Source organism: Carica papaya, chromosome 1, assembly GCF_054855325.1.
Source record: "Carica papaya isolate Zhongbai chromosome 1, ASM5485532v1, whole genome shotgun sequence".
Lineage (NCBI taxonomy): Eukaryota > Viridiplantae > Streptophyta > Magnoliopsida > Brassicales > Caricaceae > Carica > Carica papaya.
The window spans coordinates 3,287,915-3,305,519 of NC_142309.1; the positions used below are offsets into that span (position 1 = coordinate 3,287,915).

At 32.8% G+C, this 17,605-nt stretch overlaps 3 protein-coding genes and 1 non-coding gene across 5 annotated transcripts; 2 read left to right on the forward strand and 2 right to left on the reverse strand.

Annotated features, from left to right (window-relative positions):
• The first annotated feature begins 1,800 nt into the window (after positions 1-1,800).
• On the forward strand, positions 1,801-6,996 carry SGF29A (SGF29 tudor-like domain-containing protein). Of its 2 annotated transcripts, none has more exons than XM_088214462.1 (9): positions 1,801-2,057; positions 3,431-3,524; positions 3,750-3,826; positions 4,591-4,700; positions 5,284-5,369; positions 5,568-5,621; positions 6,205-6,358; positions 6,543-6,556; positions 6,702-6,996. In XM_088214462.1, the coding sequence occupies exons 1-9, from the start codon at positions 1,937-1,939 to the stop codon at positions 6,802-6,804; spliced, it is 813 nt and encodes a 270-aa protein (XP_088070588.1). In that variant the 5' UTR covers positions 1,801-1,936; the 3' UTR covers positions 6,805-6,996. The 2 variants fall into 2 exon arrangements, with proteins under 2 accessions (XP_088070588.1, XP_088070591.1); XM_088214465.1 differs by having other exon boundaries at positions 4,594-4,700.
• Positions 6,997-7,989: 993 nt separating this feature from the next.
• TRNAL-AAG (transfer RNA leucine (anticodon AAG)) lies at positions 7,990-8,070 on the reverse strand. Its single transcript has one exon. It is a non-coding gene; the product is annotated as a tRNA-Leu (tRNA).
• A 1,584-nt stretch (positions 8,071-9,654) lies between these two features.
• On the forward strand, positions 9,655-12,591 carry LOC148269090 (Pentatricopeptide repeat (PPR) superfamily protein). The gene has a single exon (XM_088214474.1). The coding sequence runs from the start codon at positions 9,944-9,946 to the stop codon at positions 12,335-12,337; it is 2,394 nt and encodes a 797-aa protein (XP_088070600.1). The 5' UTR covers positions 9,655-9,943; the 3' UTR covers positions 12,338-12,591.
• A 262-nt stretch (positions 12,592-12,853) lies between these two features.
• Positions 12,854-15,935, reverse strand: LOC110808973 (GDSL-like Lipase/Acylhydrolase superfamily protein). The gene is made up of 5 exons (XM_088214482.1): positions 15,568-15,935; positions 14,799-15,008; positions 14,312-14,481; positions 13,420-13,693; positions 12,854-13,281 (listed from the first exon to the last, which is right to left on the reverse strand). Exons 1-5 carry the CDS (start codon positions 15,860-15,862, stop codon positions 13,034-13,036), a joined length of 1,197 nt encoding a protein of 398 aa, XP_088070608.1. The 5' UTR covers positions 15,863-15,935; the 3' UTR covers positions 12,854-13,033.
• Between the last annotated feature and the right edge of the window lie 1,670 nt (positions 15,936-17,605).

Consider the following 17,605-nt stretch of genomic DNA (forward strand, 5'->3'; position numbering starts at 1 on the left):
GAGTATGGGTTGCCGATATTGGTGATGAATGTGAACAGGGGTGCTCAGGGTGTGACTTCGGCATGGGGTCACGTTTGATACGCAATATGAATAGCCTTCCAGGATAAGTGGGGTTGGTGTTGTACTATGGTAGTGTTAAGGTAGGATGTAGGTGGTATAGATAGAGTACCTATGGGGGTACTGGATTTGTTGTTATATGTGTTACTAATAACCATAACTGGACTTTCAGAGTAGGTTAATGATGGCTAGTTCTAGGGTGGTTATAAGGTATGACTTGGGTTGTGTAGGAGAAATGCATATAGACATACTGAATTTCTTGTCATTGCATATTATACCTGCAACTTGATTTTTATCATATTGAGTTATGTGAACTCACTTCTTATCATTAATAAATGAAGTAGGGATGAAGTCGAGATCTGAGTTGCTGGTTGTTGAGCCTAGTCTTTAGCGCCATAGGGCAATGGTTTTCTTTGTGGCAGGTTGTAGTGTGTAAAAGTTTATATTAGTATGGATACTGTTTGCTGTAGGTGTATGATATGATTTTGTCATTTGATGTATACGTAGAATTGTAAGTTTACATTGGGTTTGAACAATGAAATGTGGATAAGTTTTCTTTGTGTGTGATTAAACTGGCATGGGACTTGCGTGTTTGGTCACGGGATTGTTTTATTTTACGCCGTTGAAAAAAAAAAAAATAGGGCGTTACATAGTATGGTTAATGACTAAATTTATTAATACGTTGATGAAGTTGTAGAGTTAAATTTAAGCGAGTTTATTATGTTTTGGGCTGAAAAAATATTTTATGGTAGTTAAATTCTCTTAATTGTGTAGAATTCATAATTTTGTAAATATACTAATTGGATGATGATAGATAACTTATAGTGATTCAGTATAAGTAATGACTGAATTTATTATTATGTTGATGAGATTATGAAAATCAAATTGAATTAAATTTTAATAAGCTTATTAAGTATTTGAATAAAAAAAAATATTGTGTGATAATTAAAATTCAACATAATATATTTTTTTAAAAAAATAATAATAAAAAGCTTTATGATTTGTTTAGATATTCAAGAACTCTTTTATTTTTTCTATTTTAAATTCTATTCAATTTATTTTTTAATTTAGAATGTATTTTATTAAGGAATTATTTACTTATTACCTCAGGATTAGTGTATATTTTAAGTTATTTGTTAACTTATTGTTATTTGGTTTGATCAAGAGAGATAATCAAATAAAATTAAAAAATTATGAAATAAATATGAATAAAATTTTTTTATAATTAATACGTATGACTTAATTTATTAATGTATTATTGCGGTTATAGTAATATTTACTTTATTTAATAAAAGTTTCATATGTATTTCACAAATATAGTGTCTACACGTGGCAGTCAATAGTAAGACACCTAGCTTAGAATGTCTCCACGTGGCAACGCTCGGACATTAAAACCCTGATTAAGGGTACAGAAAAGAAAATAGTTAATTAAATATAAATTTTTATTCCGAACAAAAAGAATTATTTATAAATTAAATAAAAAGTTAAACTTACGAATTATTTTTAATTAATAAAACTTACTCTGTTTCATCCACTGCTGATGATGGACAACGTTTTGTTTAAAACCTTCCTGAAACGGCGTCGCTTCATTCATCGGCGTGCTCTTTTTTTTTTTTGTTTCTTTTTTTTAATTTCATAAAAATGAAAAATAAGATTTTCTTCACTGATATTTTCTTCGTCATCTGCTCGGTTTCGCGTAAATTTAAGAAACCCAAAAGAGGGAGATTATTTTTTTCTCGGTAATTTACGATTTTGATCGCAATAATGATTGAATGTAAGTAAATACACATTCTAGTAAAGATCGAGTTCGCGTTCCGAAACAGTGTCGTTTTTGTCTCGTTGCCGTCCGGCGGGTGCTCGGTTGGGGTGAGGCGAAACGATGTCGTCGTCGCCGGACATTGCCGGAATACTGGACAATTCGAAGGAGCTCGATCGGTTGAGGAAAGAACAAGAAGAGGTTCTAGTGGAAATCAACAAGATGCACAAAAAACTCCAAGCAAGTGAGTCTCGGTAATCTATGCTTGTATCAGTCGGTTTTGCCAATTAGCGTTTTGTGATCATATGTGTTGTCGTTTTCTTGCCCTATTTCGTATTTTTGGATTCACGACTGTTTGATTAAACAATGTTTCTGCTCTGGTATTTCTTAGGGGGCGAGAATTTTTTTTTTTTAAATAAAAACAAGTAAATTTGAGGTTAATATTGTTAGAATAATTGAATTTGAGGTGTATTTTGTGGTTTTTTTTTAAAAAAAAATTTGGTTAATTTTACTAAAAATTATCAGCTTCCGTTATTCATCACTAGTTTAATCACTGTGAATTAATGAGTGATCGATGATTTTTATTTCCATGGAAATGAGGAAGTGGCGGGGAAATTAATCACAAATGACAAATGAAAAGAATATTGTGAGAGGTGGACCTTTTTACGTTTCATAACTGATTTAATCCATTTAATGCTTTTAACCATAGCTACGTTAATCCTTGTGAAATTTATCATTGCTGCAACTGGCCATCATTTTATGCAGAGAATTTCTAAGTGACATGGCTGCTACCAAGAAATATAGCAGTATGCAGTCGAAAGGAATGATCGAAAGAAAAACAGTTTCGCTAGTTAGTATTAGACGGAGTAAAAAGGAAATCTATAGAAAGTTTATTTATTCCTTTCTTGTTTGTGAAAAAGGAAATAAGATCTTTTTCATGATGTTTCCTGTTTTATTTTGGAATTCTATGTAGAGTGATTATAAGGACTAGTCGGATAGATTCTGATACGTGTTCCAAAATTGGCACTTACCCGTTTTCTCCAAACGTAGTATTTGCTTTGCTTTTGAATAATTTTGGTTCATCTTGTTCTTTCTTAACTCAGCATTTGAAACTTCTCTTTTTCTTTTTTTTTTTTTCCCTTTTAACAATGCAACAGTGTGTTAACTAGATATAGCATGAAACTTGCTCTTGGCACAATCAATAATTGAAATTGATTTTTGGAGAAAATTTTTAGATGAGGAGTTTCTTTTATTTTTCAGATTAATGTGATTAAGATTTTTATGATCTGATTCTGGTAAGCCTAGAACTGTCTGTTTTATGACTGACTTTTTCCTGTGCTCCAAGTCCTCTTTATGCTAGCATTATTGTTGTGCCTTATTTCCTAAAGAGGAGAATGTGAATTACATATATTTCTCTGATGAATTTTTGTGGCCAGCAATTTCATTTCAATGCTAGAAACAATTTATGTAAGAACTACTACATAAATTGTAGGTAGATTAGTTATTGAATAATGTTTCCACTGTTTCCAATTTTGTTGAATTACTGTGCAACTTTAGTTCTCTTGGATTTTCAATTTAACTACTTTTTCAGACCTGATATTTTGCATGTTGATGCAGCTCCTGAGGTAGTTGAGAAGCCTGGTGATAATTCATTATCAAGGTTAAAGAGTTTATACATTCAGGCAAAAGAACTTTCAGAAAATGAAGTACGGTGAGTTTTTGAAGTAAAAAGACATTGTCTAGATGCCTCTATTTGTTCCTTTTGGTTTATTTTCGTTATTAATTTGTTAATGGTAGCAATAAGACTCATATTTTGAAGCTAAGGTCCTGGCTAATATGATAAATTGTCCATTGAAAACGAACTTACAACAATTCTTAATATTCTGGTCAGTAATATGTAGTTTCCCTGTGATGTATCCTTTTTCTTTCAATGCAGTATTTCCAACACTCTACTTAATCAACTGGATGGCCTGCTGCCCTCTGGACCTCCTGGGCAGCAACGTAGAAAGATAGGTGAGTGCTGCAATCTCTGCTGCATCCTATGTCCCTATATGAACTATTGTGTTTCTTACTGTGACCTTTTCTTTAAGCTCTTCACAGTGGCTTTCAATTGCAAATATTGAAAATTGGATTTTTGGTAGTTGGTCTTTTAAGTCAGAATTTTCTGTCAGAATAAATCCTTTTTCTCTTTTTTTTTTTAAAAAAAAAACCTGTTGGCAGATAGGTGCTATAAACAGGTATCCCGTTGTAGCAAATGATATGTGCTCTAAATGTCTGTGTAGACCATGTTAGTTATATTAATTCTCTACAAGATGAAGGAACTATGATTTTACATAATGCAAATAAGATTGCCACCACTCCACTCCAAGGAAGAAAACATACAATCTATCCTATTTATTGCCCCTGATGAATTCAGATTCAGTGCCTGGTATTATTGTGACCGGTGTTTATATAAGAAGTTTTCAACCTCAGGATGTACTTTGCTCATGACATGTGATCATGGGTTTGTACATATTCAAGATACCTATGGATAACATGATTAAACTTCTTCTAAAAGAAAAAATTCATCGAAGGTAGGATTAGAAACAAGCCTCTTCCAAGCAATTGAAAATATAAAGTATTAGTTAAAATTACATAGCTAAATAGTTGAGCTAATTCTATTAATCCAATTGAAAAAATGTAAGTCTTTATGTGCCTCCTGCCAACACCCTTCCATTGCCTGTTCTAGATTTTAGTGAGCATTACATATTTATCTACTTATATTACCTATGTGGCAGAAGGTAATGACCAGAAGAGGAAACGAATGAAGGCTGATTCAGACCTTTCAAGGCTTTCTCCGTCTATGCGAAGTCAGGTTGAAGCCTGTGCTAGTCTAAAAGGTGAACAGGTATGCTTCTAGCTCTATACTAGTAGTTCATCATAAATTCAGAATAGCTGTTTCCTATGTTGCTTGGACTCCAATGCAAGTGTCTGGTATAGGTATAGATTTAAGTGTCTGACTAGCTAACTTTTATGGTGAAAAATATAGAGTTTCGGTCAATAAAAGTCAAGAAATTGGATACGGGTACTTGGATTCTTTGATATGAAAAATAACAAGAGTCATATATAAGCTTTTAGAAAGATATGACAATGTCATATTCATAACAAAATAATGGCCTTTGTCATCATTTTCATATTATTTTATATTATAACCTTTAGTTCTTGATCATCAAGTGTTTGATATGCGCATCAAGTATAAGACAATAATCCCATACCACACTAACATCGGGTTGTGCCCACCATGGGTTTGACACAAAAAGACACTCTGAGCAACACACAAGCTGTGTCAGATAGAATATAAAAGCTCAAATGCTGCTTTTGGCTGACCTCTCTGCCACTAACTTTCAACTGGAAGCTACTTGAATGGATAACTTGCGTTTTGATATTTCTACTTTTTCTTTGTGAGAAGATTAACTCGTTCTTATATTCAGGTAGCAGCAAAGGTCACACCAGAAAATGGTGAGAACGCTGAATGGTACGTTATGAAAGTGATGCACTTCGATAGGGAAACAAAAGAGTGAGTACAGTTCCTTGAACTTATGAAATATGCTTCCTGCTATTGGTTGCTGCTCCTTAGCCAGTTATCTTCTTCTTCTTCTTTTCTTTTTAGTGAAAAAGAGCCATTTTTCATATTTAAAGCATTTTCTTTCTTTCTGTTCGTGTTTTACAGCCAAAATTCTTTAAACTTGTTCTTAACTTGTTAAATTGCTTGCAGATTTGAAGTGCTTGATGAGGAGCCAGGTGATGATGAAGAGGCTGGCGCTCAAAGGTAGCTTCTTTTTGCTGAGGCTTCTAAATATCTTGACAGTGAGATGATTATATCTTATTCACTTCTTTGTTGTTGCTATTAAAATTGTTTGTTGATGTCATATGTCTTATATATTCATGTGTATAGTTAATTTATACTGATAAATCTTGTACATTTTCCCCGGCTCTCTAAACACAAACTTTTTGGTGACGATATGGATCTCTTATTTATTTAAGGAACATAAGAGTTATTCTTAATCCAAAATTTTCATTCTAAACGGCTTATTATTAGTGATCAGCAAAACAATATTGTTGCAATTACAGACGAGTTTGACCTTAGTAACTTCCTCATAGGTGCTACTTATCCCCAAATGTCTAAATTCATTAGATGCTTTTTGTCTGAAAAATTATCGGACCTGAATGATCATAGGATAAAACTTCTCTCACTCTTTTTCTTATTGTGAATGTGTAAGCTTGGAGGACCTTACATGATTCTTGAAGGATAATGCTAGATCCAATATGTGCTTCTCTTTTTATCTCAATTGATTATGGTGAGTTGGTTTGGTTGATTGATGTTTCTCTTTTCATCCCATTACCTTTTTCAGGAAATACAAGCTACCAATGTCATGCATTATACCTTTTCCCAAGCGAAATGATCCTTCTAGTGTTCCAGAATTCCCTTCTGGAAGACATGTTTTGGCTGTTTATCCAGGAACAACTACACTCTACAAGGCAACTGTCATCAGTACCCCACGGAAGGTGCTTATACCCCCTTGAGTTGATTATTATAATTATCATTATTATCTATCTAATTTCCTGTTGATCATTTGTTTGTAGTTTTTATTCTCAATGTTCAAATATGTTATTATGTTCCTGACACGAAACTGACTGTTACTGTAATGTCATTCTCTTGGGTTCCGGCAATCATTCTACCAAATTCCAGAGGAAATCCGATGAGTAAGAAACACTTCTCATGCCTCGGTTACAGTTTTAACGCATTTCAGAAAGTTTGCAGCACCCCCCCCCCCCCGGTCTGTGCATTCTTGTTATAGTCAAGCGTTTTATACCAGCATAACATGTATGCTCATGTTTTGTTCGGCAGGTATTTGCTGGAATTTGATGATGACGAAGAAGATGGAGCCTTGCCTCACAGGACCGTGCCCTTCCACAAGGTAGTTGCCCTACCAGAGGGGTATCGCCAGTGATCTGTTCATAACCTGTATAAATTTAGGTTTGGATGTGTACTAAAGCATAAGACTGATCTTATACACATAAGTTATGCGCCGGATGTAGAAATAGGTAAATGATGTTGAGCTCACTTGGATTGACATTTTATCTCTGTACGTTCACCATTGTCCTGCATTTGTTCCCGTCATCGTAGTCATTATATTTCTTTACGCAGTCCATCTTTAGTATACATCTGCAGGAAATCTTATGGTTTCTCCAAGGTATGCATCATTTCTCCAACTTTGTACAATTTTCTAATATTTCTTAGTAAATTACATAATATTATATGATTATAAATACATATCTTTGGATGATTTACTTCACAGATTTATGAAATTATTATGAAATGTTAGAACATTATTTAATAATTTTTCGATCTAAGTAATATTTGACAGCTTTTCAACTGAAAAACAAGATTCTTGTCAGCATTTGAATATGAACCTGGCTCTATTTGGTTATTGTAGTAAGTAACATAAAACATATTCTACTTATATATATATATATATGTATAAGGTTTTCCTTGACTTATTCTTATATATTTTATTCATAGTTAATTTTAGTTTAAATTCTTGTTATATTTATTTTGAAGTTTTATGCTTAGAAACTTGAAATTCTTAATTATAAAACATTAATATTAAAATAAGAATCAGAATGAGATTAGGAAAATGAGAATTAAATCAATTGTAACAAAGAAATTTTGTAAAATTAAAATGAGGATTAACAAACCTTATCAAATTTTAAAATCGAACCAAATCATATCTGTATTTATAAATTTCAAACTTATGTTTATTTTGATAAAATAAATTACAACTATGGATGTGAAAGTTTTACATATTTTATTTCTCAAGTATCATCTAAAGTGATTCTAAATTAAAAAAGAAAAACAAAATTAAATTGAATGGTGTAAAAATCAAACCAAATTAAACCGCTATAATTTGGTCCAGTTTGCTTTTTTATATTATTATTTCATATTTATATTATTTCAATTGAATAAATATAAACATTGATATCAGAAATAAAAATAAAAAAACAAACATTTTATATCACACATAAATAATTTTAGTTCATTTAATTCAAAAAAGTCAAAAGTGAAAGGGCCAAAATTGACACTGATTTTTCCTGAACTGACCGGCAATAATATTTGTTGGGAAAAAGAAATTAAATGTTGAGAGTGGGATTTGAACCCACGCCCTTTCGGACCAGAACCTTAATCTGGCGCCTTAGACCAACTCGGCCATCTCAACACGTGCAATTTTGCTTCTTTCAAGATATATTAATATTGACATTGTTTTTAATTTTCAATTTTATGTTTTTTTATTTAGTTATTTGTATATATTTGATATACATATTCTTCAATCCATGATAAAGGAAAATATATGTACAAGTTATACATTCATATATATATTTTTACCGTGTATTTAAAATTCTATTTATTAAAGAATTACATACAACTATCAAATTACATAGTGAAAGAATGAAACACACATTTTATAGGTATTGAAATAAAATGTTCAATTATTTTAAATATATATTTTAAATTCATATTAATGTAAACCAAAATAATTTAAACACAATAATTAAAATAAATATATGTATACATGTTGAATATTAAATAGTTAGGTGAGTTTTTTTTATCTTATTTTAATTACTCCAATTATGAGAATTTAAATTAAATTTATTCATTATAATTTAATAATATATTAATAAGTAAAATTTTTCGTATTGTTAAATAAAATAATATGATATTACTTGTAACAACTCGTATCCAAGAGGACAGGGTGTTGTTTAAACACACTCTAAATTTTTTTATCATATGTTTCACCATTTAACATCACTAAAAATAAAATAATGAGATTATTTCTACATTTCATAAAAATATGTCCGTATATTAATCAATCAACTTGTTTAGCTCACTCAATGCATCCTACCAACAATAGGAGAAGTTGTACATGATAAGTGTATACAAATATTATTTTCAATATTTTGAAAATATCAAGCTAGATGCTATCGTAGTTGGTGTCATCTTGAACTCCTTGAGTGTTGAGGTTGAATGAATGTTTGTCTACGACAGTTGTCATTCTTCATACCCTTATCGTCCTCGCGAATTCTCAGTGAGAATTCTTCCTCCTCGAATTATGTTGTCTGTCTTGTCTTAGCTCAACCTCTCTAATTTCACTCTCTCTCCCAACCTTCTTTTCTCGTTCTCTATCTTTCATGTCGCCCCTTCTTCTTTTTTTGGGTTTTTTTTTTCTTTTGAATGAACCAAAAAAGAAGAAATTATATGGCGTAATGAGTTATTTGATCCCAACAATAGATTTAAGACAGTTGATTAATTTTTTTTAATCTTTTAAAAATTCTCAAATTTCCCTTCACTACTTAAAATCCTTACAATGATTTCCCAATTGTTCCATTCTCTTTCAAAATTTCTTTAACTTATTATTTTTATTTTTATTTTTATTTTTTAAAATGTTACATTATCAGTTTAGAATAAATTTATAAATAATAATTTTTATATTTTTAATGAAATTTAAATTTATAAATTTTTAATAAAATTTAAATGATTATACTATAATCTTGGTGATAAAAGTTATAAAATTAATTTTTGACAAAAAATTTAATCAAAATTTTAAATGTTATGATTATTTTAACTAAGATAATTTATCGACGATACAATATTACTTTTACTTGAACACGAAAAACTCGGTAAAACTTAACCAAGCTTATTTACTGTAATTATATTAGCATAATGATACTATAAATTAGTAGGATTTAAGTATTTATAAGTCTTAACAATTCATAATTTATCTAAACTTTTCACTTGGTACTCATGACCATCCAATAGAAAATATTATTAGGTTTCAACACCATTCTAATAACTGCTTATAAGAACTGAATCAAATCAATTCTAATGGTCACTAAAGTTTTCATCTTTATCCTGTTTTGACGTCTCCCTGCCTCTGAGAAATACATATATATATATATATAAGTATACATATATTTTTTTCGTCACAGTCGCCATTGTTGCAGTATGAACCTGACATTTCTCTTCTTTTTCTCTCCTCTTCCATGCATTGTCGTTTAAAGCAGGTGCAACCATGAAAATCCACCGTTGCAGCCATGAGCAGCCCAGAGTATGTCCGTACAGTTGCAAACAACTATGCAGCCCAACTACGACTATGTTGTCCACACAAACCCATATCTTTCTCCCTCGCCCGGATCATCCATGGCAACATGGTTTCTTCTGGGTTCAAGCCGCGTGGCCATATCATCAACCGTTTAATCGATATCTACTGCAAATCTTCCAATCTCATTTATGCTTGCCACCTTTTCGACGAAATTCCCCAACCAGACACCATTGCAAGAACGACCATGATTGCGGGCTACTCCGCTGCGGGGAACCTAAAGCTGGCTATGGAGATATTTGAGAGAACTCCTTTGATTATACGAGACACTATCATGTACAATGCTATGATCACTGGCTGCTCCCATAATCACGATGGGTACGCGGCTATCCATTTGTTTCGTAACATGAAGCGTGAAGATTTTAAGCCTGATGATTTTACATTTGCGAGTGTTCTTGGTGGTTTAGCGCTCATTGCTGATTATGAAACCCATTGCCAGCAACTGCATTGCGCAGTTGTGAAATCAGGCACTGGTTTTGCTACATCTGTGTTGAATGCATTGGTGTCTGTTTATGTCAAGTGCGCGTCTTCTCCATCTGGGTCATCAGCTTTGTTGTTGGGTGCGGCCAGGAGGGTGTTTGATGAGATGCCTCAAAGGGATGAGTTGTCGTGGACGACCATGATTACAGGGTATGTAAGGAATGATGAGCTTGCTGCAGCAAGGGAGTTTCTTGAGGGGATGAATGAAAAGTTGGCGGTTGCTTGGAATGCGATGATTTCAGGGTATGTGCATCGTGGGCATTATCGAGAAGCTTTGGAGATGTTTAGGAAGATGCAGTTGATGGGAATTGCGTTGGACGAGTTTACATACACAAGTATTACCAGTGCTTGTGCTAATGCCGGATTACTTGCAGTTGGGAAGCAGGTTCATGCTTATATTTTAAGGACAGTGATGAGACCAGCTCCGGATTTTCAGTTGCCTGTTGACAATGCTTTGATCACATTGTATTGGAAATGTGGGAGAATAAATGAGGCAAAGGTGATTTTTGATAAGATGCCAGTGAGAGATATGGTTTCCTGGAATGCCATCTTATCAGGGTTTGTAAGTGCTGGGCGCATTGATGAAGCTAAATTGTTTTTCAAGGAAATTCCGGAGAGGAACCTCTTGACATGGACTGTAATGATATCTGCATTGGCACAAAATGGTTTTGGGGAAGAGGGTCTCAAGGTGTTTAATCAGATGAAATTAGAGGGTTTTGAACCGTGTGATTATGCATTTGCAGGAGCAATTACTTCTTGTGCTGTTCTGGGAGCATTGGAGAATGGACGGCAGCTCCATGCTCAACTTGTCCAGCTCGGGTTTGAGTCGAGCCTCTCAGCAGGAAATGCACTTATAACAATGTATGCAAGATGTGGTGTTGTGGAGGCTGCAAACTGCGTTTTCTTGACTATGCCTTTCTTAGATTCAGTATCCTGGAATGCCATGATTGCAGCCTTGGGACAGCATGGACATGGTGTTCAAGCTGTGGAACTTTTTGAACAGATGCTAGATGAAAACATATTACCTGATCGAATAACTTTTCTCACAATTCTCTCTGCGTGCAGCCATGCAGGATTAGTCATAAAAGGACAATATTATTTTGATTCGATGTATGATTGTTATGGTATAATGCCAGGTGAAGACCATTATGCTCGTCTTATTGATTTGTTGTGTCGAGCTGGGAAATTTGCAGACGCAAAGAATGCTATAAAATCAATGCCTTCTGAGCCAACTGCACCAGTTTGGGAGGCTTTTCTTGCTGGTTGTCGGATTCATGGAAACATGGAGTTGGGAATTCAAGCTGCAGAACGACTCTTCGAGTTGATGCCACAACACGATGGAAGCTACGTGCTTTTATCAAACATATACGCTGCTGTTGGCCGGTGGGATGATGTTGCTAGAGTTAGAAAACTAATGAGAGATAGAGGGGTGAAAAAGGAACCTGGTTGTAGTTGGATTGAGATTGAGAATAAGGTACATGTGTTCTTGGTCGATGACACGGTGCATCCAGAGGTGCAATCAGTTTATGATTATCTTGATCAACTTGGTTTGGAAATGAGAAAATTAGGGTATGTCCCTGATACAAAATTTGCATTGCATGACATGGAGTCTGATCAGAAGGAATACAGCTTGTCTACTCATAGTGAGAAGCTTGCAGTTGCTTTTGGACTGATGAAACTTCCTCATGGAGCCACAATTAGGGTTTTTAAGAACCTAAGAATTTGTGGGGATTGTCACAATGCAGTCAAATTAATGTCAAAAATAGTTCGGAGAAAGATTGTTGTAAGAGATGCAAAGAGGTTCCACCATTTTCAAGATGGTACATGCTCTTGTGGTGATTACTGGTAGACAGATTATTTTTTATCTTCAACTCTACGACATAAGAGATACACTTTGAGGCACTTGAACTCTTGATTTTCTGAAAAAAGATAAAGAAATACCCATTTGAACAAATGTCAAATGTATCAAAAATTTTTTATTAGGGTCTAGAATTGGTTAGTGTATCACGTGGAGTGTCTCGGAAGAATGAGACCTTGTACAATATTTGATTTATCATTTTAATATATTATCAATCAAATCTCGCCATTTCAATTCATTGTCAATTAACTTTAGCATTTTAATTCATTCTCGATTAATACTTTTATTTATCAAACAGTTTATACCATATTTCAATCTATCAGATATTTTAATTTTCTCTATTCGAATAAAGTAATAATAGCGAGAATAAGTAATTTAAGCGAAAGAGATTTAGAAGATTTACTATTTTGATGTTACATAGGCTAGAAAAACTTTTACAATGCTTACATTATAGTCATTAAAACTTTCCTTGGTTAAACAGAGCTTGCTCAATACAATGCTCTAAAATGAGTGCTTTAAATTCACTATGTTTATATAAAAATTGGGCTTATACATATTATTATGCTCTCACAACTTACGACATGTTTGAGCAAATTATTTTTTTTAAAAAAAAGAGAAAATATTCTCAATATAATGCTCTAAATTTATATGTTTATATAAAATTAGACTCGTACATATTATTTGCTCTCACTGCTTATGACATGCCTGAGTGATAGGAATTGGTGGGTCTGTGAGAGAACCATAGAAATTGTGATTAGCAACCCACTGGTTTGCAGCCTGGGAGTAGTGGACTCCATCCCAGCTTATGAACACTGAAGGATCTTCACAAGAAGCTCCGTACACTTCAGTCTTGTTGACCATGCCCTTGTTGCCGCACCACACGTGGTCATAATCATGGTGGAACCCGCAACATACCTTCAATGGATCCGCAAAACCTAAAACATAAGAGGCTAACTCGAGTCAGCAAAGTACACTACAGAAGAAACCCGTTTAGTTTTGATAATTCTTTCCATACGGGTGACAACGAGCACCTCGAATAGCTTTGGCATATAGATCAACACTGAGTTGTTTACCTAGATTCTTTGAATTGCTTATCAATTTGTATTTTGCAGTGTAGACATCGACATGAGTTATTGCAGCCTCTGGCAGCTCTGTCCTCAGCTTGACAACTATGTCTTTAAGCTGTTTGTTGAACTCCATAGCCATTTCATTCTGAGCCTTAATACAACCATAGTCATCAACAGTGCCTGGTGCTGGATTAAGGATATAAAACCGGTTTACTGGCAAGCACCCGATAGGGCCAGTGTTGTGTATCCAGAATGCTCTTCCTCCTTGACCATATATATTCTGAAAAATCATAGATGGTTGGTGATCAGGATTAAATTCCTCAACTCTCCAGTAAATAGATCATGCCACTGTTTGAAAAAATCTGTAAACTGTTGATTCTAAGTGTGAAATCCTAAGCTACACGTATTCACAAGTGAGATTTTGGGTCTAACAGGTAGACTCAAAAGAAAAGCATGAAGGTCGAGTGCAAGCAGTTGAAGCATAGGTGAAAGATAAACTGATAGACTTTTTCATGGTTTAAAGGTATAATATTGGTGATTTGAACATCATAGGCCCTTTAACTAGTATTCATTTTACTTCGAAATAAATTCATAGCAAAGACAATAAAAGTAGGTACTCTCCCCCGTGCAAAGACGATTTTGAGTTTAACAGGAGGATTAAAATTTCAAGAAATCCATAAAGCTTCACAAGCAATCGAAGCATAAACCAAGGAGAATTGACGGGTCTTGCATGGTTCAAAGTTATAATATTGGTGATTTACACAATTCGAGTCACGCAAACATGTATTCATTTCACTTTGAAGTAAATTCATGGCGAAGACAATGTAAAATTGCAGTGATTTAGTATTGAATCAGCAAGATTTTCAGTATTCCTTTTCCCACATGTTTTAAAACTTACTTTCACTGCAGCAGCTAACTGGCCGATGATGTCTGGCAATGCAGCTTTGAGTTGATCAGAACTCAGCTTCCTAAATCCAACGGAGAGATCATTCTGGCCAATATCAAATGTGTATAAGGCCTTTGCAAATTCCTCAGGCCTTGGCACCTTTTCTCTGTCTGGATTCTTGGCTGAGGAATATTGACAAACACATAATATACCCATATCAAGAATCAGTCAATCCAATTCAGAGTTGTGAAGAATATTTTTGGACCTGATAGCGGAAAAAATGGATTGGGACAACCATGGCAACTCACTCAAGATATTTTTTCTCTTTCTACGTGCAAATCCATTTAAATTAAATTTGATTCATCAACTTTGATGTATACACGAGACCCTTAATCAAGATTATTCCCAAGTTTTCCGGTTGCTATCAGGCCCAAAAAATACCCTCGACATAGATATGTCAAAGAAATCTGAACTAAAAATACTCTTATATGATACTAACCATCTCTGTAAATCTCAGCAGTCCTAGCTTTGAATTGATTGAATTGAACAATCTGCATATCGAGAGAAAATGGGCTTATTCCGTACTCAAAAATGGTCTCATTCTGTCTCCTGATTGTTGATCCTCCTGTAGCAAAGTTTGCTCCATGCCTGAAATTTACTCCTAGAGAATTCAGGTATGCACTCAAATATGGCAGTCCAAGTTGCTCAGCTGCATACCCAGAAAACAATTTTCGAATTAAACCCACTACAGTTTTCTTGACAAGAATGAATTTTGGATATATAGATTTCTCCAAATTTGGACTGCATAACACACACATACACACACACACGAATTTTCAGTCTATTGAAAGTCAGTTCATTCATGCCAAAACTAAAAGATTATGCCTAAATCTTACTCATCAGTTTCCCATCTTTTTAGGTTAAACAATTAGATCCATAATCATTTCCAACACTGCATCACACTCAAGTCCAAGCAAAATAGCAAATATGTACATACCCATAAACACATACATAGCATAAACACATATAGGGTTTTTCTAGAATAACCATTCACATTAACCATTTTTGGATACTATTTTATTTATTATTTGTTCCCGAACCAACCAGTATAGTATAAAAAACAACGGTTACAAATAATAAAAATGATAAAGACCAGATTAGTAACTCTGATAGTTACCTGCAGAGTTCTGAAATACATAGATATATATATATATATATAATATACAGAGAAAGTGAGAAGAAAGAAGAAGGAAGTACATTCTGGGTACCTATGAAATCAATAATGAGGCGGCCATCAGAGTCTCTCCCAGCAGGTTTATGGAAGAAAGCTTCTCCATAAGGAGCTCTAATTGGTTCAAAAGCAGCTGATATACCTCCGGTGTCTGAATTTGAGTCACCAAAATTGTAAATTGCAGCAAATTGACATGGCGGTAAAGCAGCAGATCTTGCGCTAATCACCCAGAAAAATAGAACCCAACCCACCAAAAAAGCTGATGATCTCCGTGAAATAAGCATTTTTAAGATTATCTTGTTCAATATGGAGCTTACTCTTTGTGTGTACATGTATATATATGTAGAAAGATTCAAGGGTAAAAGTGAGTTTCTCTTTGAATATGGTGACAAAAGATTTGGATATGTGGGGATTTGCACATGCGCTGTCACACACACTTTAAAAAAACAGTACCCTCCTCTGTTTGGATGTTGGGAAAATATAGTTAGGGTATAACAGTAGAAGGAGAAAATTACGTTTATTTGCTAATAATAATATGATTATTTTAGAGTTTTTAATAGTATTTTAGAGATTAAATTTGAGAATTTTTTTAAATTTAGTAGTTTTTGATAGAGTAATATTTTTTATTTCATTTATATTCTTATTAAATTTTTATAATTATTATTTTATTAACGAAAAAATCTTTCTTGACAGCTCAATCCATTTTTTATACTAATTATAAAATTACTAAATTTATTTTTTAAAAAATTTAATAAAGATTACAGTTTAAATAATTTAAATACATTTTAAGTAAGTATTTTTTTTCTTTAATATTAAATACTTTAAAATATAAATAATTAAATTTAATATATAATCATATCAAACTATCAATTCAAATAAAATAATTATTATTATTATACATTAATACGCCGTATTTTGTAATTTATTAATTATTATTCTGCACATTTGGTGTGTGGGGATAAATACGTGTATATATATATATAGAAACTGTTTATATCATTAATAAAATAAATGTTCTTCAATTAAATAATACGTACAAGATTCATATTACTTTTGTTTAAGAAAAAGAAAATTAAAAGTTGAATAAATTTTAGTCCACAGAAAATTTATGTATTATGGTACTTGCAAAATGCTATCAAATCAAGAATGCCGTGGGATTCTCTTGTCTGGTTTTGATGGGTTATACACACACACACACACATATATATATATATATATATTTGAATAAAAATTTATATATTTTAATAATTAAATAGTACAGAAGCATCATCAATATAACATTATAATCAACTCTTTATAAATAAGTAAGATGAACAAAAAAAAATGCAAAGTCACAATTCAAATTGTTGTATAAAAAAACATTGTGAAGTGAATTAAAATGAAAAAAAACAAAAAAAAAAAAACATTATGTGTTAAATCTGCAAAACAACAATTAATTTCTATGAGTATCCAAAATGTTCTTGCATTTTTCTCCTACAAAATCTGCAATTTAATGTCAAATATACGGAAATTAGAAATATTATTACACGTTTTAAAAATATAAATGAATTAAATAATATAATTATTGTAATTAATGCATTTTAAATTAAATAATATTAATCATATTTGTAATATTTTATCGGTCATCTTAATAAGTGACAACATAAAAATTTGAAATTTATTGTTTTATCGAATAAAAGTAAAGAAATTAATTAAAAAACGTACCCTAACCGCTGTAGCTAACTGATTAACTATGTCCGGAATTACTTCAAGAATGTCTTTGTTGCTCGTTGTTTGAAAACCAGCAGCAATGTCGAACTTATAAAGGGTCTTCGAAAAGTCCTCGGGTCAAGACAGATGGTGTCTATCCACGCATGCAACGTGCAGAACACGATCCATCAATAAGTAATAAGCAATAAGCTAGCTAATAGTAAAGAACATTTTGTGGAGACTAGAAATTAATCGTAGAAATCGAAAATGAGGATTCGGGATTATCAGCACCTCGTTTGTAGAATTTGATCGTGCGTTCTTTGAATTGTTTAAATTGCACAGCCTGGATGTCAAGTGAGAATGGACTTACGCCATTCAGAAACCAA

Excerpts from the sequence above, each read along its gene's own strand:
- SGF29A (XM_088214462.1), top strand. The coding sequence starts at position 1,937 with ATGTCGTCGTCGCCGGACATTGCCGGAATACTGGACAATTCGAAGGAG. Across the intron at positions 5,370-5,567 it reads TTCGATAGGGAAACAAAAGA|ATTTGAAGTGCTTGATGAGG; the intron begins GTGAGTACAGTT and ends AATTGCTTGCAG. Across the intron at positions 5,622-6,204 it reads GAAGAGGCTGGCGCTCAAAG|GAAATACAAGCTACCAATGT; the intron begins GTAGCTTCTTTT and ends TACCTTTTTCAG.
- LOC110808973 (XM_088214482.1), bottom strand. The coding sequence starts at position 15,862 with ATGTACACACAAAGAGTAAGCTCCATATTGAACAAGATAATCTTAAAA. Across the intron at positions 15,009-15,567 it reads CCTCATTATTGATTTCATAG|CTGAGCAACTTGGACTGCCA; the intron begins GTACCCAGAATG and ends CTGGGTATGCAG. Across the intron at positions 13,282-13,419 it reads AAGCAATTCAAAGAATCTAG|GTTTTGCGGATCCATTGAAG; the intron begins GTAAACAACTCA and ends CTTATGTTTTAG.
- LOC148269090 (XM_088214474.1), top strand. The coding sequence starts at position 9,944 with ATGAGCAGCCCAGAGTATGTCCGTACAGTTGCAAACAACTATGCAGCC.